The sequence below is a fragment of the Haemaphysalis longicornis genome, unplaced genomic scaffold (genome assembly GCF_048455015.1).
Source record: "Haemaphysalis longicornis isolate Haplotype H1 unplaced genomic scaffold, Haemaphysalis longicornis Haplotype H1 scaffold_3, whole genome shotgun sequence".
Lineage (NCBI taxonomy): Eukaryota > Metazoa > Arthropoda > Arachnida > Ixodida > Ixodidae > Haemaphysalis > Haemaphysalis longicornis.
This window is the reverse complement of record NW_027526335.1, coordinates 81,489,345-81,513,575: the sequence shown is the minus strand read 5'-3', so window position 1 is coordinate 81,513,575 and position 24,231 is coordinate 81,489,345. Positions and strand designations below refer to the sequence as shown.

The window sequence follows — 24,231 nt, the reverse complement described above, 5'->3', positions numbered from 1 at the left end:
CTCCATCATCATAACCACATTAGTCAACACGAACGCTGCGCGTCGAAGAAGAGATCGGAAGATGGAACATCTTCCATGTGACATCATGGAATGATGTCACATCTCCCGGGAAGCGGCCCGCGTGCAGGCGACACGCCTACACAGATACGACTGACAGCAGAAAAATAGCGGATATGCTAAACCAGGCGAGAAGAAAATCGCGTCGCCGTTCGCGTCTGTATAAACGCGAGCGCACACGTGCCAAGAACAGCGGTTTCACCCGGGGCCATTCTGGACAAAACCGCTAGAAAGCGTGCAGCAGCGAGTTTCGCAACGAGTGTTGACAATTGTCGGCTTTTACTTTTCCGTTTCGCCTTCCCCCGACGACTTCGGGAAGACGATTTCTCGGGAAATGCTTCTCTGACAGGCGCGCTGACGTCTGCTCCCGCCAGCGAGCGCAGACGACGCGAGCAGCCTGTTTCACCAGGGGAAAACCAGGCGCAGTCGGATGGGCACGGTTCTCGACGCATGCGCGGTTGCGCCGACGAAGGCGCGCATGCGCTGCGCGGGCCGCCGTTGCGCGGCGTTAGCGGCGCGCTCGAAATGAATCGTCTGCTCCAGCGCGTTCCTCCTCAGTCGTCTGCCAGCTTGTGAACACACGGTCGCTCGGGAAACTAAAAGCTTCCTCCGCCCCATTCAGTTTTGGATTAACCTATATCGAAACCGTCGGCGGACCGGAGGACGCTGTGATCCCGACACCACCACCTGATCGTTTCTTCCTGCTGCGTTCATCACAACTTGGAATACGATGGCCACCGGAGTTCTTGTGGGCTACCCGTCTCCAGCGCTACATGAATCACGCTCAGTGGTCTTCAAACAAGGTAAAGGTGAGGACTGATGATTCCCCTCCTGCCACTGTTATGGGGAAACACGTTCTTAGGTGTCATTGGCTGACACCGCATGGTGGGAGTGGTGGCAGGTTACACTCGATCGTTAACAAGATCTCGATGCAAATGCTCGACGCAAGAACGTTGGCACGGACATTTCTTTTCAAATAAAAAAATGCGGCTGTATTTTACAAAGTCGTGTTCCCGCGGTTGTATCTTCGAAACGGTGCGTGTGGATGCGTCCGATGGCAGATATACCAGGAATCAATTTAGCTCGCGCGCACTGCACCCAGTTTTTCGTTTGTAACCTGACACCGTTTCGCCTTTTCGGATCGGAGTTCGCGCGGCCTGAATAAGCGCTAGCTGAGCCGCGGAAATTAAACGAACCTGCCAATGCCTCGAGGCGCTCGGAGTTCTGTGCGAGTCCACGTGTGCATGCAGCACGGCTTAGGGCGATATTGGCAACACATCGTAGCCGATGCACGTCGCCGCGCCGAGGCTGGTCCGCACAGCAGCGGCGGCCTACGTGGCTCGCGGCCAGTCGCGTCGTCAGCTGTTCCCATATCGCGCGCCAGCGCAGAGAGAAATATGAAGAGAAAGAGGGCGGCGGATTATGTGGAACGGTGGACTAGGAGGTACTAAAGTTTCACGTTGGCAAGCGTGCGGTGCATATGGTAATGCGTATACTTGGCGCGCGTGTCTGGTTGGTCCGGTTCTTTATTTCAAAGCGCCGCCAATGCAACGGCCTTGAGACACGACGTTTTGGATATTTTGAAGTTTGCGCGCATCCAGAGTATAGTCTGCTCCGGGGAGCGCGGGGTTGTTGCACTCGATCAAAAAGCAGAAGGCGCGCCCCCAGGGGTCCTAGGATTGCTTAGGATGGGAGCGGTCAGTCATGAAGGCGGAAAATAACGGCTAACAAAATTCTTGCAATTGAAATTGGATTCCCAGCAGCGGAGATCGTTTTCGTTACGGAGACGAAAAACGACACTGCATGTCTTGATTTTGACGCGATTTAAGAAAATTCATCCATGTACCGTTACTCGGCGCGCCTCATAACCTATGCGAAGTTTCGGCGCGCAAAACGCCCTCATTTATACTTTGCGGAACGGTCATGTCCGGGAGCGCTGCTGCCCACAGGAACCGGACATAATCACGGACAAATAAAATGCGAACATGAAAATATGAACCGAAACGCGCAACATTGAAAAGTTCTGTTCGTGAAAGCCCAATAATGGCGCGCAATTGGAATATTTGGAAAGCCACATTTTTCAACTTTTTGACTTGCATGGAAAGAAATCGCGGTATTTGCGTGTTGTGGTTCATATTATCGCGTTTAATTTGTCCATAACGTACGTTTAGTATATTTTCGATGTTCCCGTTATTGGTTGATGTGGGGAGGGAAAAACGCGATATACGATATCTCTCTGGACATTTCCGCACTTACTCTCAAAATTGGCTCTGAACGTTGGTACCGCATGTTGTACGAAACAACTGGAGGGGTTTTTGTTGTTTCCTCTTGTATTTTTTCGCTAGCCAGCGTGGCGGGGTCGCGTGGTTCGGTTTCGCGCGCTTGTCACGTTTTCGCGATAACACTGTGGTGGCCCCCCGTTATCGAATTGCACGCCAAACCAAAAAGGCCGGTATCAGTGCCTCGCGTGGCACAGATTTTGGTGTGGTGCGCACGACACCGACTGCCCTCGAGTCCCTGAGTCACCACAAGTGTGCCCAACTTTTCTGGGTAGCGCACGGAGCGCGTTGACTCAGTGGGAAAATTGTCCGGACCGCGACGGGGATTTGTGCGTGTGCCGCGTCGGTCGCACTTGTGGCGGCCAACCAGACCAGACCGCGCCGAAGATTCAGCAAGTCGTCGGTCGGATCGAACTTCGTGAAACAAGCGGCACACTCGGTCTACTTTTGCTCCCCGCAAAACCCGAGCGACGTCGTAGCGCGATGATTGGGGAGTGGTACGAATCCAGGTCGTCGTCGTTTCGCGACGTTCGACAAGGTCTACAGGGTATGTTTTGGACTCTATTTTCTTTTTTTTTTCGGAAGGAGTTCGTGGTACGGCGGTGACTTGCCGCCGCGCCGTTTTTCTAAATTGGCCGTAGTCGTCGTTTGCCGCCTTGCCTCTGTCCGTTACGCGCGCTTTTTAAATTTATTCGCGCGAATGCGCAGTCTACCTTTCGGTTGTCGCTTTGCCCGGAAAATAAGCTGGTGTACTTACTCCGCTGTAAAACGGTACCGAAATCGTTTTTAGGCCGCTCTGGCCCGTGTCCGGGCCAACGCTAAAGTCGCACAACCCGCCGCAGCCCACGACCCAGATAAATTTTTTCTTTCTTCCTTTTTTGTACTCCTCGGTGCGACCTGGGTAACGTAGCACCGCGCTAGAAATCATTCCCAATTCGGCTTGCTTTTCCGTCGGTTGCAGCATGCAGCCTTGTTTTGGTCGTGCACGTGCGCACACAGAGCATACGAGCAGCTGGCGCGGGAGGGAAATGGGCGCGCGTTTTCGAAAGCTCCCAGCAGGCGAAGGGTACGTGATTAAAAGTTTAAATTGGATAAACGTAGATCTAATCGTACGACCTCGCGGTGGAGCTAGGCAGGCCGTCAAGTTGTCACTTCGAGTGCAGCTGTACCGTTTCGTACAATGGGCTTGTTTGAGCGAAACGAGAACGGTTGCTTTAGTTTTAAACTGACACGCACGATAAAAAAATCGCTTGCCATAAAGAAAAACACTCGTTTATGTTCGGCCGGAACTTCTTCCCGCTTTTTTTTCTTTTTCGCCTCCCCTTGTTTCAGTCGATCTGCTCATGCATTTTTTTTTTTTTTTACTTCGTGTTCTGATCGAGGGATGTCACTTCCCGGTCACGGCCCCTACCTACCGGACTCGTGGGAAAGCAAACGGAGGGCAGAAGGTGGTGGTGGTTGCGGCGGGCCGAACGGGGTCGTCGTTAGGTCGTCGCGCCCGCCTGTGCGAGAGGAGCATGCGAAGGCCTCGCGCTCGGAGCGAATCCTCGAAGAAAGGCTACGGTTGAGGGCGAGAATTGAGAACGCGGAACAGAGCCCGTCGCCTGCTGGGTCGGGTCGGGCTTACGACCGCCGCGCCCTACCCTCTGCTTCTGGAGATAGCGTAGCCTGAAATAGGCATCGAGTGCGGCGGCGAAATCTCCCTTCCTAGTCGCTTTATTACCCGGGCCCCGGTTATTATCGTAGCCTCGAGAGCAAGGCTCAGAAACCGGGGAAACCTCGCGCGCTGCTCTTCTCGGGATTAGTCAGCTCGCCAGGAACGTCCCTTGGTGGCGGCGGACTAAGAACCTTGGGGTGTGCCAAAATTGTTCGAGGGCGCGGCCGAGGCGAGCGCTGCTGTGCGCCGCTTCTCTTGTTTCGGTCGTGCTACACGTGCCCTTATCGAGGCGCGCAGTGAAACTTCCTGTCGGAAGGTCAAGGAGGCGTGTGTTTATTTCGGGGCACGGCGGATGTCCTGTAGTGAACTCTTTTTTTTTAACTCCCAAGCAGCGTATCTTTCACAGCCACGTTCCCGGTTACGCGTATCACTGCAGAGTATCCTGTAAAACGTTTTCTAGCTTGTTAACGGTATTCATTCAGCAGCAGCTTGCCTAAAATACAAACAAGTCGATGCTACGTGGCAGCACGATTCCGATACAAGTTTCAAAACTCGTCATAATGCGCTGTGCTTGTGGTAAATGCGTGACGGTTGGCATTCATATGTTTGACAGGGTGAAGATAAGTAATGAGAAAAGAACATTTGAGGTTGTAGAAAACAGCGTCGGTAGCGTACAACTGGTTGAAAATGTTCCGCGACGTCTCGCCGCACAAATCATCGATCTCGGAGCCTCGCTCAAGTTGTGTGGCAGCAAGCAACACAGCTGTGAGCGCAGGCAAAGCACGAGGCAAACAGGATATGCTGCAGACCCTTGCACCACAGAGAGAAAAAAAAAGGCCTACAACACGGCTTGATTGACTAAGGGTCAAACAAGCAGCAGGTGTTTCTTGGCGTACGTTTCACTGCTGATTGCCGAGCGTATTCCGGCCCAAACAGGATCCAGCGACTGCCAGCGTTTTTCCTCCTCCACAGCTGGCACTCCCACGTGAATTTCCGCCCTGAACAAGTGTCCCTAGACTGCTTACAAGCAGTGACAAATACCAGTGTTGCTGCCAGACAACACAACCGTGTTGAAAGTGGCTTGCCACACTCGGATGTCTTGGCAACAGTGCGAGGAACGAGAGTTAAAGCTATACGTTGCGAGTGTTTTGTAATCGCGCTCAAACAATGCCTAACCTCGCACAAAAAAAAAGGAAGTGTCCCTGAATGCACGCGCGTTGAGATAAGGTCCCACTGACAACTGAGAATTCCACATCAGTCATATGACGGCAACGGTTATCACAACTAGGCAACGAGATAAGTTTGGAAAGCCGGCGTGTGTGCAAAGATAAAATGCTGAAACAATAAAGAAAGGCATTTCAGTGTGAAAGTGCGAGTTGACTTCACAAGTCGAAAATGTCCTGCGTAAGCGAGAAATGGCGCACAAAATGGCTAGCGGTGCAAAGAAGGTAACTGCGTTGAAAAGGAAATGGGTAAATTTGAATCTGGATGGAAAGCAATCCCAAGGTGTCTGGAATGCGAGACATTACACGTCCACAAAGCACGGCTGCTTCATGTCTCGAGCTGACTAAAAGTGGAACTAGTGAACACATTGCGGCCTTACGTCTGTTAGATGTCTGTTGAAGATTGTCTGTTAATCTCCTCCAAAGATAAGTCTGTTGGAGATTTGTGCCGAGGCCCACATTATAGTAATATGAGCATGCTTATTATATAAGTAGCAATTTATGTCCCCAGTAAATGTCCTTCTCACTTGGTGACGCACATGTGGGTAAGTGTCGACTCTTAGTAATGGTGAAAAAAAAAAAAAAAAAAGGCGAAAGGAAAAGTGTGACGACAATGGGAGGACACACTTCGAAATTCTACACTAATGCTTTCTCATTCACTGCATCATTAGGAGTACTTAGGTGTCATCTCTGCAATTTTGCTCAAACAACTGCGCTTACTGATATTGGGGCTTCAAACAGAACCATTTGTAACATTCAGCGATGCAGTTCTGACGTCTTCCGCGCCCTTCTTTTTTTCGTTTCCCGCCCTGCTGCAGACCTGTGCATCCGGCACTCCAAGTCCGACCCCGTGCTGGTGACGCTGTCACGCAGCTCGCTGGTGCGCAACTCTGACCAGGACTGCTGGGACAGCATTGAGGACTTGCAGCAGCACCTGCCGCTGCAGGCTGCGGCCGACGTAGTCACCCTGGAGGGCCTCAAGAGCCACTACAACTCCTGCTTTACGTGAGTGCACTGCTGCTGTTGGTGAACGGGAGGACCTAGCCCTGCAAGGTGTGCTGGCTGTTGCGACACCCGATCGATCAGCACCTTTAAAAACTATACGCTGCAAATCACCCAGCTTTGCGTAGGCCTGTATCCTTCAAAAACTGCAGGACTAGGCGCAAGACACTGTGCTCATCATAAGCTGGTGCTATTATTCAGGCATGCTGCATTCTTCGTGGCCATGCCACAGGTCGTGCAGGGCCACAGATAGCGCCAAAATACAGGGAGCGTGGTGAATAAAATCAGATTTTTGACTGAACAATCGGGTAAAATGTAATGGCGAAAGCATCAGACAAAAGAAATGACATGCCTGGATATGATGCAGCACGGATGTTAAATCTGAAGGGAATGAAGGTTTTGTGGGGGCAGCGGATAATGCATTGCGCACTCCTCGAGGGCATGGGATTGCGGGTTCCTTTTGGCTCAAATTCAGCTTTCTCGGTGGAGTTAGAATTCAATAATGCTGCGTAAGCAATGCTAAGTGAACATTAGAAAAATCCAATGTGATCTGAAATGAGCTCACAGCCTATCTGTAAATGCACCTCACAGTTAAGTTGCTGGTTATGTGCCTCTAATTGTAATTCTAATCTGACCCTTGAAATCAGTGGAAACACTGAGCAAGCACCTTTCAACCAGGCCACTGTGCGTAGTGGCGCTCTAAGACACTAGCTAAAACATTCAAGGCCACTGCTTATGGAGCACAACTGATGCTCCAGCATGGTTGTGCTTCAGCGTAAGCGGCGCAAGAGAACAGTGAGTGGAACGTGTGCCCCTTGTTTGCTACAGGTGTGGAGTGAGCTGGTACGAGGACCATGCCTCCCTGGACTGTGCCGAGTGCGGAGGCTACGCCTTGAACCGCCCCTGCCTGCACTGCAACGGAAGCTGTGACGAAGTCTGGAGCAGGGACCTGGCTGCGGTGAGTACGCCCTGAATTTTTCACAGTACTGTCGCAACGCTCAAGTGTGCTTCATCACCCACAACATTGGAGATAGCGTGCCGACAGGTTGCAAAATGTCTACCAAATAGAACGAACACATGTGCAGACACTTTGCTACAGAAGTATTGGTTGCAGTGTGATGAGAAAGGCACCGTTTCGAGCAGCTCTGTTGCGAACGCCCCCGTGTACAATTTCCTTCTTATAATTTTTATTTCCGCTTCAAGAGAACAAGGGCAAATGTGTAGTGTTGGCAAAGCGCTGCCGAGGGAAAGACCTGCAACCAAACAACTTTATGATGACCTATAGAAACAAGACTTTCTCAGTCAGTAGTAGGTATTTCCTCGTCAACAGTGACTTATGAGGTATCAAGGAATCGCGGATCACCAATTCCTTTCAGATAGTCCTCGTTCTTGAGGTTGTAAGAGGGACAAGATTGATATAAGCCAGTTTATTGAGAATGCCAAAGCCTTGCCAGTAAAGCACATCGACCTCTGCTTTATTCTCGTGTCCAACTGCAATTTTGATGTTATCTAAATGTGCCTCCATTGTCCTCTCTCTACAGTCCCACAAGCTGCGGCGTGCTCAGTGGCAGGGTGAGTGCAAGAAGGCTCCTCCCCAAGATGCCGCTGCTCCCAAGAGCCAGGATTCTTGAGGATTGTCCCTCCTAGGACAGCCCTCCCCTGACTGTACATAAAACAACTCCCTCGTCACTCCGTCACAACCCGACCCACCTGCCCCAAACGTCGAGCCGGAACATGGTCTTCACTATGAGAAACAGAAACAAGAGAGAAGCCACGGCGTGCCTGCCTCGTACAATGCACTGCCGGCAACTTTCTGAGGCACTCGGACTGCTCCCGCACTGGCCATGGACTCTGCTGGACTTCTTTGTGTATTGTTGTATACCACCTCGGAACACTGCGTGTGTTGTGCCTCGGCGGTTGCCTCGGATGAATCTGTTGGACTGCGGACTCTACCGTGATTTGACCCAAAGAGAAGGGTGGCTGGCACCCGTGGCATCAGGAACATTCCAGTCCGCGGCGGAGGGAGTCCGCCGTTGGGGCAGGGTGGGGAATGGAGTTGGGACGCGTAGCTGTGGGCGACCGTGTACATATGTGTTGTAATCGTTTCGTGTCTCGCGTTCTTTGTTTTTTTGTCCATTCGCACAGTTGTTTTTTTTTTTACGTTACTGTCACAAAAATCGAACTTTGGATACTCTGTCAACTACAGAGATGTATTGCGAAACGGCTGAGTTAGTTACTGCATGCTGAAACAAAACGTGTTTGTGGATAGACCAAGCTGACACTTTGCGATGTTCCTAGTTCAAAACTGTTTCGATCTGAATCAAAATGAGGGGTGAAGTGATCTGACCATGTCTCGGGTGACTGTGAATCTCTGTTGCACTGCAAAACACTAGTGTCATTTAACTCTAAGGCGTTTGTCAGACTTCTAGGTGGTACCATCATAACAGCTAAACACCAAAGGCAGCGTTTTTTTTTTGTTTTTATTTTCCCAGAGTAAAATTGCTTTTAGGGCAGACTGCCTTTAGTTAAATGCCACTCAGTCGCTGCTGTGCAATGGCGAGTGTCAAGACAAAGTCACTGCGAAACTGTCTTGCGTGTGGTGTGTACTGTCTTGATGTCCTTCACGTTTTGCATTGATTGTCGCATTGAACAAAGCTTCATCTGTACATTTGACGATACAACAGAGGTGCGAGACTGTAGAAGCAACTGCCAATAGCAACGAGCCCTTTTCAACTGCGCTTGAAAAACTTGGCCACGCCACATTTCGCAACATTTTCGGCTGAAACAACTGCATGCATCACTGAAGAAGCTCCCGAGTTAAGGCTTTCGAGGAGCACAGAGCAGAATAAAAATTACGCGACTTAGCCAGCCCTCAAAGTGCATGCAAGGAACAATGCACTTCGATTTTAGTTACAGCAATTTTTACCCTTGAGCAAGAGGCTTGAAGGACCGCTCCCAAATGGCACCTTGTCTTTGGGTGCTCATTCAATTACTCAGTGTGGGCTTCCACAAAATGCTGGCAATTGATTCCCAGTTTCGCGCCTCTGTGTTTTACGCCTCATTATGCACTCCACAGGGGGAGCAGCAGGGGGGCTTTGTTTTTAAGTTATTCACATGCACACCAAAGCTGTAGCCACCCTCTGTAATTTGCCTGTTCGACTTCAAATTGCCTGCCCTTATTTGTGTGCCAAAAGCGTTCCCGAAGTACATGTACAGTTTTATTGTTGCCTGCACCAGTTCATCCTGTCACTGCGATGTGGTTTCTATGAGCGACCAGAGCCGGCTTTCAGAGCAGGGTAAGCTTGTGAAGCCAGAGTGCAAGATTTGTGCCTGGATACGATGGAAATGCCAAGAGGCGAGTGCCTCGAGCGAGACGAGTGCCTTGGGGGAAGCTACAAAGCAATTGACAGAGCGAGTATTTTTGTAGGTGGGAGAACGTTGGGACACACATATGGAGCCTGGCTTTGATCAAGAACAAATAAAAAAAAAAAACGCATGCTTACAAACTCGGCATTGGTGGGCTGAAGCCACGTTGAGGCACACAGCTCACAATCCTTCATACACACATGTGAACTTCCATGCATCTATGACGCAGAGAATTGTATTTTTGAATTTGTAGTTACTGCTGCAGTTATGCTGCCTGGCAATCAATTTTTCGCTACATGCTTGCCTAGAATCACGCAGGCGAAAATAAGGTTTCTTTAATGTGCCTCGAACTTTGCAGTTTTTCAATTTGAAATTGCAATAGATCTATGTTCCACACTTTCAGTGAAAACCAGTTCTAACTCAAGTTTGTGTGCTGCCGTGGCTTCAGCCTCCGACAAGCCTGCTGCAGCTGTTTGCTGCCAGGTTCCCCAGCACAGACCCGCTTCATCACACATGGTTTTTATTTATTGAACAGTAAGAGTCTCGCAGGATGTGTATCTTTCACACAGCTATGGTTTGCAATAAACATTGTCTCACAGTGATGATGTGGTGGTGTTTTATCCGGCAGAGTCCTAGTGGTGCGCAGTGATCAGAACATTGTGTGGCGGCTGCGGGGGCAACGTTGGCTGTGGCAGGCCATCGCACAGCTCGCTGAGGGTGGCCATGAACCATGGGTAGCGGCGCAACTCCGACCCTGGCGTCTGAAGGGATAATCAGGGGCAAACAACAAAGACATTTTTTAGAACGATCCTGTAAACCAGCAAGTATTTCGTCACGCATCCACTTGGTTTAACGCAACGCCTGCATCAATCAGACGGACTTTCACAAATCCCAAGCCAATCCAACACCAAAGTTGCAAGTGTACAGCTCTAAACTGCTTTCTTTTGGCACACAGCAGGAATGTTTTTTTTTTTTGTTTTTTAGCAGTAGTTTTGCACAAAGTCAATGCTTGAACAGATTGAGGCTAGAAAAATATATTCAAGGGGATTATGAAAAGAAATAAACAATCGGGCAAAGACGAAACAGAACGGTTAAAAGAGACCATCATAAAAAAGATTTTATCCAATTTGGGGTCCCTGTGAAGATGCCCTATGGACCAAATCTTGATGTACTGAAAAAACAGCGTGCTAATATTAACAGCATCCTGAACAGCAATAATAAGGTAGAAGCAGTGTGACCTTAAATGCAAGGGAGTCACTCTCATGACCCCTGTAAATGCCAAGAACCATGGGAAAATGTTGATTCAGCCGTTCACTGCATTGCATAATGAAGTCAATGGGGATTGGATAAACTTTCGCACGCACGCACGCACGCACACACACACACACACACAAAAGAACCGCAAGACCATCTTGAATAAACAGTTGTATACATATGTGCAAGTAGTCGGTGTAAGATTCTTCACAAGGTATTTACTCGTGCAATTTGCACACTTTTTTTCACAAATTTAGGGCTTCAGAAAGGGGGTGCGCAAATTACACAGGGATCCTGCGAGAAAGTTTGAAATAACAAATAAACGGTCCGAACACGAAATAAACGTTTAAGAAAGCGAATGGTACTTGTTAATTTACACCGCACATACTTTTGACCAGTCCAATCCGGTTGTGGTCTAGTCTAAATCGTCGGTCGAGAAGTCCAACTCAGAGTCGTTTTCACGGCTGCCGCCACTGCCCTCCGAAAGTGCATCGTCCCCGGTCCAGTAGAGCGCGCTCGACAGGCCTGTCTTCTTGAAGCTGTGCTCCACGATGTTGGGTGCGACCATGTGCGATCGCTACCACGATCCACTCCCAGGCTGTCTCCAGTGGTGGTCTCTTTCAGTCCCAGTGGGAGTGAGCCCGTGCATTCCGCTGGCCATCCATTCGACGTATATCTTGCGCACATAGTCCTTGAACGGTTTGTTGACCAACACTTCTAAGGGCTGCAGGACAGATGTTAGGTCACCCGGGATAACGACCAGGTTGGTCCGCATGTCGCGCAACTTCTCCTTCACACTCTCCACAAGATGCCCTCTGAAACTGTCGAGCACCAACAGCGATGGCAGTCACTGCAAAGCCCCTCGGTCTCTTGCCCCAGACAGTGTTGATCCAGCCCTGCATCAGCTCTTCATTCATTCACCAGTTTTTTTGTATGTGGATGTCAATGCGGCCTCCCAACTTCAATTAGGTACTGTCTCCCTCTTGAAGATGACGAAATGTGGGAGTTTGCGGCCATCTGCAGTCACGGCAAGAATCACCGTGCACCGTTGTTTTTCGCAGCCGGTGGTCTTGATGGGCATAGACGCAACACCTTTCTCGCTCACCGTGGTGTTGGGTGGCACATCAATAGCCTACGACGTTTCGTCGGCGTTCCCAATCTAAGATGTGATGAAGTTTCCCGTTCGGCATAACCCAACCACGAAGTGGTGAAACAATACAACTTCTCCTCGTAGTCCTGTGGTAACTGCTGGCAGAGGGTCCGTCCGAGAGACAGCTGGTGACATTTCATGAAGTGCTCCACCCAGCCTCTGCCCACCTCGAATATAGCCACAGGGACCCCTTTCTCGTGTACATCTTCCTTGCCTCAAACTGCAGCGTATCGCATGACACAAGGAGTGAGGACAACCTCACCTGTCGAACATACCTCAACAGCTCTTCTTCCACAGCAGGATACATTCCTTGCTTAGGTCCCTGAAACACCCTCCTTCCAGGTTTGGTATTTTGGAGTGAACTCATCTGCTTCCTCCAATACAGCACATGGCTCGCTTTCACGTTGCAGTGCTTTGCGGCGGCACAGTTCCCTTTTTCCTTGGCAAACTCAATGACACTGAGTTTGAATTTCCCTGTATAGTTATTTGTAGCCCATCACTGCTGAAGCAAAAGGTGATCGACTGATGGCTTAACGTATGCACAAAGGGAGGATACCATCGCAGCGCGTACGCAGGAAAGAGAGGCAGAGGGTTCCGTTGCAGGGCAAACGCAGGAAAGGAGAGGCAAGGTTGGAGTGACACCGCAGCGAAGCTGACACGTCCTCGCACACCTCCGATGAAGAAGTTAGTGTTTCTGACTCTACGTCTGCCTTTGTGTGTGTTGTGTGCGAGTTCTCACAGCAGTAGAGAAAGGTACAGAGGAAGGAGGCACACACTCGAGCAGTCACAAATCCCCGTGGAAAAGATGAAAGAAGGGGCGCGCATGTGTCGCGAAGGGTGTAGAAGGTACAATGTGGCAGGTAGGGTGCCTTAATGTTCCTCCCCACCTTTGTTCCATCATGGAGGGGCAGTGAGGGGGAACATCCAGGCATGGAGGATTAAATAAACAAGGAGGGAATGAAAGAACCATGCACGCGCTGCGTCGTGTATCCCTGTGCTCCCATGCGCCATGGGAATGCGCTGCCATTCAAAGCGTGCTTGTTCGTGCACACGTGCTGATGGGTTGTCCCCTCGGGTGAGACCGGGAGCGCAAAATATGCGAGTGAAATTATTTTTTCTGCAGACCTGGGTAAAACTTGAGGGTGTGCAAATTACACGAGGACGCAAATTACCGTATTTATTTGAATATAGGCCAACCTTTTTTTTCCGAAAATGTGCTTAAAAATTGAGGGTCGACCTATAATTGTGACCGAAGAACCTCGACCTATATTCGTGACCAAAATTGGTGAGCCCACCGAGCGATCCGTTTCTCCGTCGCGCCCAGCGCTCCTCAATTAGAGGCGGCAGCATGGAGCATCTAGAAAAAAGACAGGCAAGAAAATAAAAGGAAAAATAACGAAACAATCAGCGTAAGAAAACCAGCCACAGTCGCTGCCGGCTATCGCGCGTTACCTGCAACCGTACAGGACCTGAGCGAGCTGACGTACTGGCTAAAGGGCCAGATTGGCTAGGCTTGGTGTCTTTGGAGCCGTGGTAGCGGCTAGCGCGATGTGGTGGTGACTTTCGCCACCTAGCGTAGCCACCTCGTGAACGGAACGGCGTTGGCTGCTTCACTCGCTGTGTACAATCTCCCCGTTTTCCGTTTCATGCGCTTTCTTTGTGTGTGCTTCATTCTGATTTTCACACATCATGTTTTGCACGTGCACATTTCACGATGTCACATTGGATGAGCTATACTGCCGACTTGAGAACTCGAACAACTGCGCCACTTAGTGAGGGCTCGGCGTTAATGAAAAGCTGATCAGGGGATGGCGGAAACAGAGGGACGAACTTTTTGCTTGTAGTGGACTGCGTCGTGCGTTCTGTGGCCCTACAACCGGGAGGCACGATGCTCTCGAGAAAGAACTCCGGCTGCTCGTGGAAGAGGGGCGTGCGAAAGGACTTCAGGTGTCCTGCGAAGATATTCAGACTAAAGCTCGGCAGTTGGCGCTGCGAGGCGGGATCGGTCGTTCAGCCTTCAAAGCCAGTCGGGAGTGGGTCCAGAAATTCATGCAACGCAATGGACTCTCCCTTCGTCACAGAACGACCATCTGCCAACGCCTTCCAGCGGAGTACGAAGAGCGGCTGGTGGCATTCCAGCGCTACGTGATCAAGCTCGGGCAGGAGCACACCTACCTTCTCGGCCAGATCGGGAATGCTTATCAAACTCCCGTCTATTTCAAACTCCCGTCTATTTCGATATGCCAGCCGCACGACCGTCACAGCGAAAGGAGCCAAGGACGTGCGCCTGTTAACGACAGGCAATGAACACATGCGCTTCACAGTGATGCTGTGCTGCACTGCTGACGGCTGGAAGTTGCCGCCGTACATTGTGTTTCGCTGGAAGACTATTCCGATAGGCGAAGTGTTCCCGGCGAATGTGAGCATCCACGCGAACAAAAAGCGCTTCATGAATGAAGAGACGGTCAAGGAGTGGTTCAGGATGGTGTGGATGAGGCGACTGGGAGCAAACTTGAAGCTCCGAAATGGGCTGGTCCTTGACTCTTTCAGAGGCCACATTTGCCGGGGGGTGAAGGAGGCTGTCCGGGAGGCTGGTACGGACCTGGTGATGTCGCAACTGCAGCCCTTGGACGTGAGCGTCAACAAGCCCTTTAAGGCCTGTGTCGCTGCGTCCTACAAAGAGTGGCTGGTGAGGGATGACGCCGCCAAGAACCCGACGAGACGCCGTAACAAGGCTCCGCTGAGTGAAGTAGCGGCTTGGGTGAAGAACGGGTGGGAGGACCTGCCTGCAGACATCATTCGAACAGCATTCAAGAAGTGCGGCATCTCCAACGCCCTCGACGGCACCAAGGACAACGCCGTCTGGAATGCGGAGGACGCCAGTGAAGCATCCGACGACGATGACATTTCTGGAAGTTCCGACGACGACGCAGCATGTGGCTCCGACCAGTGAGGTTTAAGCGACCTCGTTGTAAATAAATGTGAGTTTTAACAAGTTTCCTCAAGTTTTCTCTTAAAAATATGGGTCGACCTATGATCGAATTTTTTTTTTTTCTCGGCGACTTCAATTTTTAGGGGGTCGACCTATATTCGTGCTCCACCTATTTTTGAATAAATACGGTAGTATGTGAGTAAATATGGTATTAGACCCTTGATGTAGCCTCTAATAGAAATGACACACTCTGAATTGTCTTGCATTGTCATACTGCATGATCGTGTTGGCTGCATCATAAATTACAACTGCATTTTCTTCACTGGTTCCCTATTAGTACTTTTCTTTCTTTTTTTTTTTTTTCGAGGTAGGGAGGGGAAAGGTTCAAATTTCAAAGGTTCGAAATAAAACTATGCCATGCAACCACCCAGTGGCAACCACACTACCACACAAGGCGGAGGCAACAAAGCCCGGTTCGGGGACACCTTCCCAAATGTAGCAACTGGTGCCAACGGTGAGTGATCCAGCACCACAGATGTCAATGCAGCTTTGGACTTCGCAGAATTCACGGCGGTCAATGGAGCCTTTTTTTACCGAGTTTTACCAGGCTTCAGAGGATAGCTGGTAGTGCTTGTGTTTTTGTCGCACACGTTTCTCACGCAAAACTATTTTGGTGCAGTGAGAAAATAGTACTTCGACCAGCCATGAATTTAAAAGCGTTGAAAAAGCCCCGGCTGCTGGAGCTTGCAACAGAGTTGCGCTTAGATGCTGCGGACGCGCTGAGAAAGCCAGAGCTGATACAGGCTATACTCGCTGTAGGGGCTGGTGATGATGAGCTGTCAGAGCACTGACAGCACCACAGAAAACCACAGCACTGAGCTCACTGCGAGGGCAATATTAAGTATAGTGTCACCACCTCTGAGAAAAGTGGGGTGACTGAGAGAGATAGTGGAGATAGTGCATTAGCAGAGGCTCACGACAGGAGGCAGCACGAGTTTGCTGAAAATGAAGGTGTTTCCTTGGAGGGCAGTTCAGACTCGAGCGACATTGTGCCAAAATGTGCAGTCAAGACACCAAATGGTTTCGACAGCACAGCTAAGAGCAAAGACAATGCCCTGACTGCGCTAGTCAATTGCATCAGCCCAGGTACACAATCTTGAGCAACAGCCAGCGGTGCTTGTAAAGGTTTCGGTGTTGCACAAGGCTGAGCTGTCTTATGGGATCGGGTAGCACGGATCTAGTGTAACCTTGACAGATGGAAAAAAGACTTATACAGTCGAACCCCGCCACAACGAACGCTGCTACAACGAAATTTTCGCCACAACGAAGGTTTATCGGTTCCCCGCCAGCTTCCCATAGAAAGTAATACAAAACAGCCCCTTAATAATGAAAGTGTTTTATTGGATATTTCCGCTTCAACGAGAACGAAACTGGGACTTCACTGAAATGGGCATTTCCGAGCAGTCAAATTAGACGACCCTTCCAAAGCTGCGACGATCGTATTTACGCTTAAGTTTTCCCAACCGAAACTGGAACCGCACTGAAGTTGAGTGGCTGCCATATTAGAAGACAAAGTGCGAATTTGAGCCACTGCAATCCATAGCCACCCGTGGTCATCATGCGGCCGCGACCGCAATCGGCGATTTTCTGTGTTGCGTCGGTGTCGGTTGAAATGGCTACGAAAACGAAGACGCGCAAATTTCTCTCTCTCGAGGAGAAGGCAAAGATTATCACCGAAGCAGAAGGCGGTAGGAAGAAAGCGAACATTGCCCACGATTTCAACATTTCACCGAGCTCGCTGTCGACGGTGCTGAAAAACAAAGACTCCATCCACAAGGCTCTTGCTTCTGGTACGTCTTCACAGCACAAAAAAGTGACGCTGCCCAAACATCATGAGCTTGACAAGGCCGTCTACACGTGGTTTGTGGACGCACGAGTAAGAAACATTCCACTGAACGGAGCGGCTGTGCAGCAGAAGGCCCTTCAGTATGCGTGCTTGCTTGGCCTCAACGATTTCAAGGACAGCACGGGGTGGCTTAGCCACTTCAAAACCCGGCACGGCATTAATGGTAAGGTGCTGTCTGGCGAGTTGGCGGCCGCTGATAGGGAAGCTGCATCGGAGTGGATTTCCGATAATGTCGCGAGCATGCTTGAGCAGTACCGTACATCGGACATTTACAACGCTGATGAGACTGGCTTGTTTTACGAGATGCTACCTTCAACGACGCTTGATTTTAGAGGACAGCGTTGCCACGGTGGGAAGCACAGCAAAAAGAGAGTTACTGTGCTGTTGTGTGCCAACATGGAAGGTTCAGATAAGCGCCCACCCCTGGTAATTAGCAGAAGTGCTAAGCTGCGGTGTTTTAAAGGCAATCGAGGCCTTCCAATAAAGTATGTAGCAAACGAACAAAAAGGCCTGGATTTCGCGCTCAATTTTCACAGAGTGGGTTGTTGCCTTTGACCGTGACAAGAAGAGGCAAGGCCGCAAAGTTTGTTTACTGTTAAACTGCTCAGCCCATCAAATCGACGACATTGTTCTGACGAACACAGAGGTGAAGTACTTTCCTCCGAACTGTACGTCTCTAATACAGCCGTTGGACCAAGGGGTGATTGTGAGCCTGAAACGAGCGTACCGCAGCAGGTTAATGCAGCGCCTTCTGCTCAACATTGAAACTGGCCGAGAGACGAAGATCGACCTGTATATGGCACTTCAAATGATGGCTGCTACGTGGAGCACGTTGAAGTGCGAAACGATATCCAACTGCTTCAAACACTGCGGGTTTGGGAACAGCCAAGAGGCGAACAGCTCAACCGAACCCGGAGATGAGCTCGCGTCAGAGCAGGCTGAAGACGCGCTAATCCCTTCGCAGTTGACGGCCCTTAACTCTTTCACGACGGCGCCATAGGCCATCGGAAGCCGGCGTCTGATGATTTTAAATCTCCCGCAAAATCTGAAACCCGCGCTCCACAGACAACTATCGCCATCTGGTGTGTTCATTGGCAACTTCTCTTTCAATTTCGGTTTCGTTTGTTTATGTTTCTCGTGTGGTGGTGGCGTAGCAAGAGAAATTTGAACCGAAGGGGGTGCGGAGGAGGAGGAAAAATTGCGTCGGATTCGCGCCGCTCTCCGCACAGTCGGACTGCTGTAGCAAGCACTTCGGGAGCTCCTGCTGTCGATTTTTCTGATTCCAGCAGCAGTGAGGGGTCAAGCAATGATGTGGGATCTTCAGATTTTAGTTAGGACGACGAAGCTCCGGTTCAGGTGCCTCGCACTTCAACAAGCGCTGGCAGGTAATTTCGTTGTAACTCCGCGCTGTATTTATAAACAAAACGTGCTTCTTATCTGATGACTGCGGTTTTGATTTTGTGTTTAGGGTCTCGACAACGTACGGCCAGGATATTTTGCCAAATGCACCGCGCCATATCGCGCTATCACCTTCAAGATGACCTGGCGCTCGTGTCAGATTAGCGCTGCAGCGTTCAGGTGCGACGCTTGTCGAGAGCGCTGGATTTTTTTTTTGTTTTTTACCACCGAACTGATAAAGACTTTGTGCGAGGACACAAAAGAGTATACCGTAATTAGCCGATTCTAACGCGCACCAGATTTTCCTGACAAAAAGCCGAAAAAACTTGCACCTCCGATTGTAACGCGCTCGCAACTGTGTGAGCAAGAAAAACGAATGCGAGAGAAACGGGTGATTTATACGCCGAATTAATGTCATTCGTCTCTCTCCTCGTCGCTCTGCGCTGACCGGAACATCTCGCCCTCGGTGCCGCCAAGCACGTTCGCGATGCCACACTTCTGAACTAACGTTCAACCATGGTCGATGGGATCGTGGCCCGCGCCTCACACGCCCATCCCGCGAGCTTCTCCAGAGGCGCACGCTTCAGCCGACCGCTCGTTTTGAACGCCTGAGAGCCGCTGCTGCCATTGCTGTTATCAAGCGCGCAAGTGGAACGATTTGACGATTTGCGTGAACGCCGATAGAAAAGCCTAGGCGCCTATGATTCCTGCGTCCGAAAAATCGTTTCTAAAAGCTTGAGCGCCATCTTGACATGGTGATGGCGATGGGTGGGACGAAATTTCCGCTGTTTCGGTTTCGGTTTCGTATCCGATTTTAACGCGCATGCAATTTTTCGACCTATTTTTCCCGTAAAAAAATTGCGCGTTAGAATCGGGTAAGTACGGTACTTGGATGCGCATTTTACAGAGACTCACTCACCCTTGAGTGCCCTCGCAGCGTGGTACAGCCGTCAGTTGTGCTAGGTAGACGGGCCCTCAAAACTCCAAACCTTGGTGTACACTGTTGATTTATATATTGAATCATAGCCAAGGAACGTAGGAACAATTTGTATATCTTAAAATACCTGAAATAATTTTTATTTTCGGTAAAAGTGCCGATTTGTGTTTTTCGTATACTTTTCTGGGGGGCTTTTTTCTGATTACTTGACGAATAAACTGTAAGTAATTGTACCTTTAACAAAACTGCTGCTTTGTGTTTGGAAGAGCAATCTATAAGCTACAATTTAATGCATAGCAAGGCTACGTGTGTCCAGTAGCTCAAGAGAAAAAAAAACATTTTTGTGGAAGCACCTAAAATCGGCCGTTTTTCCGCCGTAACGAAAGAGTTAAGGACAAGGGATTTGTGGCTGCCGATGTTCAGCTGGACGACTTCGTTAACGTCAACGCCAACGTAGAGGTTTATGAAGAGTTGAGCAATGCTGAGATCATCAAGAGCGCGCAAAAGCGTGGTGATGTTTCGTCGTCTGGGGAAGATGATTCCCAAGACACGCTGACTCCAGCGACTGCTTCCAAAGTAATGGACGCTTTTGATATTATCAGAAAAGTTATAGGAGCACACGACGATGACGTTGCGATGGCTCTTCTAACGGACTGTGAGACTCGCGTAATGCCGTTGCTTGCTAAAGCATAAGCAAGCCAGGCTCACTGACTTCTGGAAATAAAGTTCCGGTAAGCGTAAACTTGCCAAACTTGCTGACTGTCATACATATACAGTTAAATTTTTATAACATAAACCGCTTCACTGCTGCGGTGCATGTGCCGTAAAATGCGTGTTTCGCGATCGCCCGGGCGCGAGCGTTGAGTTAGCGGTTGGCCGCAATGTAAGGAAATGGTGTAACAGCGACACTAAATGCATTCTTTGGTGAAGTTAGACAGTTGTTCACCACCTTAGGTATATCACAACCTTTGGTTTCCCCCCTCCCGTCATCGTGGAGATGTCACGAACGATTGTTTTGTTCGTGGCTTGGCTGTTTGGCGTACGTATAACAGTAATTTTCGCATTAACGAAGTTCCGCCACAACGAAATTTTTCACGTGTCCTGTGAATTTCGTTGTAGCGGGACTCGACTGTAACACCCTTTGGTGTTTGCTTACCGAGGGTGTAGCAAAAAAAGGCGGTAGATGAGAGGAGAGGAAAAGCTTCCGTGCATTCTGGCGGCGCATGTTCCCGTGTGAGCACGCCGAGTGGCATTGCCGTACGCTCGTGTTGCGCCGTGCCTTCATGGAACTTGGAGCCTCCGAGGAGCATGAAAGCACACGCCTTGCTTGGGCGGTGAAAATTAGGGCAGTTTTCTCCGCGTGCTTGAGGTGCGTCTCAGAGAATAACCGATGTCCTCTTAACCTGTCACAGCAACCTCTGAAGAACAGGCGCTCCTAAGGTGCGATTCGAAAAGGGGAAAGCTCACGGCGATTCTGAGAGTTCAAGTCGCAGCTCTCGCCATGAGAAGTGGCCTGTAGACGCCTGACTTTCTCGTTTGCTTTGTTTTTCCTGAAACACGTCTCGCCCTTTACGATTACCAATTCTTTTTGTGTGGGACATTTCCAATCATGTGAAACGTCACCTTTCAAGTTCACGTACTTGCTAAAGTACTGCTGGGCTAAAATATAACAAGTGTAGTTAGTTAATCGCATGTTTTGTTGCAACTAGAAGCCCAGTAGAGCTTCGGTGTAGAATTGTCTTTGCACTTGCCGGCGATGCGGTTGTGCCTTTTGTGTTGTTCTGTTGCTTGTCTGACCAAGCCAGAGACGTTCTGGGGAAACAACTCTTTGTCCACTGATCCATCCGGTGAACCTCCAGCACAGTGCCCTCAGGCAAGTCACCCAGAAGAATGACACGGTGTCGTATGGCCCAAGCCAGGAGTCAAGCATTTGCCGAGCACTGCTCCTTGAGAGCATCCCTCAAGACAACAGTTGAAGACCATCGAATCCATCAAGATCTTGGACCCCCGCCGGAGAAGTTGTTACAATTCAGCGCGATGCTACCCTGTTCCCTCGTGCTGCAAGTTTCGTGCAGTGCTCCTGTGCCTAGTGCCTAGTGGCAAAGCCTACCCTCCTCAAACATGTTCACTACGTGCACCTGCCACGCAGGGCCCGTTGGCGGTGACCCAATCCCAGGGACATAGCCAGAGGGGGTTTAATCCCCTTCCAAAATTTTTTCCAGCCAGCACATAAGTGAGGCTTAGTGTTCCTTGCAGCAAAACTCCTTCCTTCTGATAACCCATAACCCCATCCGAAAAATATTTCTGGCTACTGCCCTGCTCAAGCAATTGCAGCTACAAAACACGAACAAACTTCTTCGTGTTGAGACGTGCACCGGAAAAGCGGATGCTGCTCGCCGAGATCTCCTCTCTCACTCTCTCAGGCTCAACTATACTTGGGAACAAGTTAAGAACGGCAATAGCTCATGTACGGTATCACTCCACCTAAGCGACGGACCCGATTGTAAAGGGGCGCGCACGTTTTGAAAGGAGTTTGCTATGAATGCGTGATATCGTCTGCATTTTCTCACGTAGTTTGTTTGTCGTCGCTGCAGTCGTTTATACGCATATTAACTTCAAAAAATCACAAAAACGCCTCGTGCCGTGTTCAGAATATTCCCAGTAACACACTACTTGCGCCGCGTGGTGCGACATCCGGCTGTGGTGATGAGGCACGGTGGCAACTTCCGTTGCCGTTCTTAAAGGGGCACTGACACAAAATTTTGAAGGCGAGATAACTTCGGAGATAGATTGGTGGGAACACATTTACATCATCTGCAAAATATCAGCGGCGAATACAGCCTAGAACATATTTAAAATCAATTTTAAAGTGTGCGAAACGCAACCAAGCAGCCAGCGGAGGACCACGCACAATCGACATCCCGAGGATTTTGTGTAAATAAACAACATCCAAACACGTCACGAGTTTGTGTTTGCCGCTTCCGCACTGCCGGTGTTTTTCGCCGGCTCGCCGCTCCAATCGCAGGGCCGGAGGGCAGAGCTTCTTCTCGAGACGAACGACCCGATCGTTGGCGGCGGAGGCGCCGTGATTTCGTCAGCTCATCGGGCAGCTAGCCACGACCAAAGTTCTACAGAGATTCCAGGACTCTGTTTCTATTCCTGTTTATTACAATTGGATGCGAAAACGCGCCGGAGGCACGAAAAGCCCACTGAGCTAGCCGCACGGTCGCTGTGCAGGCGGCGGCCACGGCCGCGAAGTTGCCCAGGCCGGCGCAGGTAGCTCGAGTGATAGCTTGTTACCGCTGCACGAAATTGTCCCCAAGTCCCGACCATGGTGGCTTACATGAGAAAGGAGTTAATGATGCGATGGCGGGTTGCATTAAAAATTGTCATCTGCACCGCTTACGAGAGCGGCACTCGAATATCCGCCGCAGTGCTAAGCCGAACACATCTGTAGGCGGACCTGTAGGCAGACCGGCCGGCTGCTCCCAGCGCGCGTCTTGCCACCCACCGTCCCGAGCGTCGCGCGTCGTTCTTTAGCCGCGGTAGCGTTTGCACTCGCAGCACCTGCGTCACATCCACGGTCGCTTTTTAATTAAGCGCCTCACGAGATCAGTACGTGGGGGCATTCGCAGAAACTGCCGTCGATGCGGATTCGACAGTGCTGCGGCGGCCCTGCTCTGTGATATCCCTCCGACGGTCACGTGGTCAGCTTGTTCACACAAAATCCATCGTTTCGCGGCACTCGCTGAAACCGAAACTGCGACTGGCCGCATTGAAAATGCCTCTAATTAAACAACCGTCGCACGCTGAAGCAAATGAGGTTTCTACAGGTTATAAATAGGTCACTAGCTACTTATCACAACAAAAAAAACAAGATTCAAAATTTTTGTGTCAGTGCCCTTTTAAGTTGTACCCGAGTATAGCGCCGCTACTGGCGGCTCTCACGAACTCTGGAAGGAGCGTTTGTGTGTATTTGTACTATTTTTGGGCCATGTGCAAAGAAGCACTGGGAAAGGCCTGCAGCCATTACGGCTTTTGCGTACAACACCCATGCTCTTGGTGGATAGTTCTATTCGTATTGCAGCAACGAATCTATGCTGTTGTTCTGCTGTAATCCCGCCCGTAAGGGTATTGTTTCTGTATCATCGCAGTTCATCTTTTGCCATGCAGTAAATCAGTTAAAGTTTGCCTTTAGCTTCCTGTCATCATCACCAAGGCAGCAACTTTAGCAAGACGCTCAACCACCACGCTACCATACATGACGGAGGCGATGTAGCCCGGCTCGGGGATGCCTTCCTGAATGTAACAGAATGTGCTCCTACTCCTGTGTGATGCACGACCTACAGCAGACTTATGAAAAGGAGAGACAGAAAAAAAAAAACGGTAAAAAGAGTTCAGCTCCTTACCCCGACAGCAGCCAAAATTTTGACTGCATGGCTCCTGGCTGGCACACTCAGGAGGCCCTGCTTGCGAAGAAGGCAGAGGGCACCACACACCAGCTCGTGAGAGGACGTCGACAGGGACACTGGAAGAACAAGGAGCGGGGGAAAAAAAAAAGGAGTGCACAGGCTTGCTTTCTGGTAGCAACAAGCAACCCAAGAACGCGCCATTCTATATCTTTTTCAAGCTTGCATGGTGTCTATGGTGATGAGTGACAGCCAACATTTAAAGATACCACCTGTATCTTTTTCAAGCTGACATGGTGTCTATGGTAATCACTGACAGCCAACGTGTAAAGATATCACCAATTAATTTTTCTCGAGCACACATTTTTTTTAATACTAGAACCATCCAGTGACGTTCTCTCCCCACAGCTGATGATCTGTTGAGCAGCTGCAAAAACACTCGCTGTTGAGCCCCCCGATGGCATGGAAGTGCTCTGCCTGGAATGAATATCACTGGCATAGGTTTGAGTATGCAAATTCAGGTTGCTTTTGGCCCAACAAATATTTTTTGGAAAAATAATTCCCTTAATAATTATATGCATTTTTTTATAAGTTAGAATGCTTTGGTATTTTTTTTAGGTAGGCTTAGGTGCAGAACGCAGCCTACTACATCATTCTATTG

General features: G+C 49.9%; 2 protein-coding genes across 4 annotated transcripts in view; one reads left to right on the top strand and one right to left on the bottom strand.

Moving 5' to 3' along the window:
* Positions 1–599: 599 nt before the first annotated feature.
* Positions 600–10,186, top strand: LOC144174740 (protein pinocchio-like). 3 transcript variants are annotated; one of them, XM_077703579.1, is made up of 4 exons: positions 600–860; positions 6,035–6,221; positions 7,047–7,176; positions 7,760–10,186. In XM_077703579.1, exons 1-4 carry the CDS (start codon positions 788–790, stop codon positions 7,847–7,849), a joined length of 480 nt encoding a protein of 159 aa, XP_077559705.1. In that variant the 5' UTR covers positions 600–787; the 3' UTR covers positions 7,850–10,186. The 3 variants fall into 3 exon arrangements, with proteins under 3 accessions (XP_077559705.1, XP_077559703.1, XP_077559706.1); XM_077703577.1 differs by having other exon boundaries at positions 600–866; XM_077703580.1 differs by lacking the exon at positions 600–860 and adding an exon at positions 2,429–2,883.
* LOC144174738 (testis-expressed protein 10 homolog) overlaps positions 10,088–24,231 on the bottom strand; it is a 56,478-nt gene continuing 42,334 nt past the window's right edge. Inside the window, exons 15-16 of the mRNA XM_077703575.1 lie at positions 23,571–23,689; positions 10,088–10,345 (exon numbers count right to left, since the gene is read on the bottom strand). Of these exons, the coding sequence (XP_077559701.1) occupies positions 10,217–10,345; positions 23,571–23,689 (248 nt within the window). The 3' untranslated portion in view covers positions 10,088–10,216. The remainder of the gene's footprint in view (positions 10,346–23,570; positions 23,690–24,231) is intronic.

Excerpts from the sequence above, each read along its gene's own strand:
- LOC144174740 (XM_077703577.1), top strand. The coding sequence starts at position 788 with ATGGCCACCGGAGTTCTTGTGGGCTACCCGTCTCCAGCGCTACATGAA. Across the intron at positions 867-6,034 it reads GGTCTTCAAACAAGGTAAAG|ACCTGTGCATCCGGCACTCC; the intron begins GTGAGGACTGAT and ends GCCCTGCTGCAG. Across the intron at positions 6,222-7,046 it reads CACTACAACTCCTGCTTTAC|GTGTGGAGTGAGCTGGTACG; the intron begins GTGAGTGCACTG and ends TGTTTGCTACAG.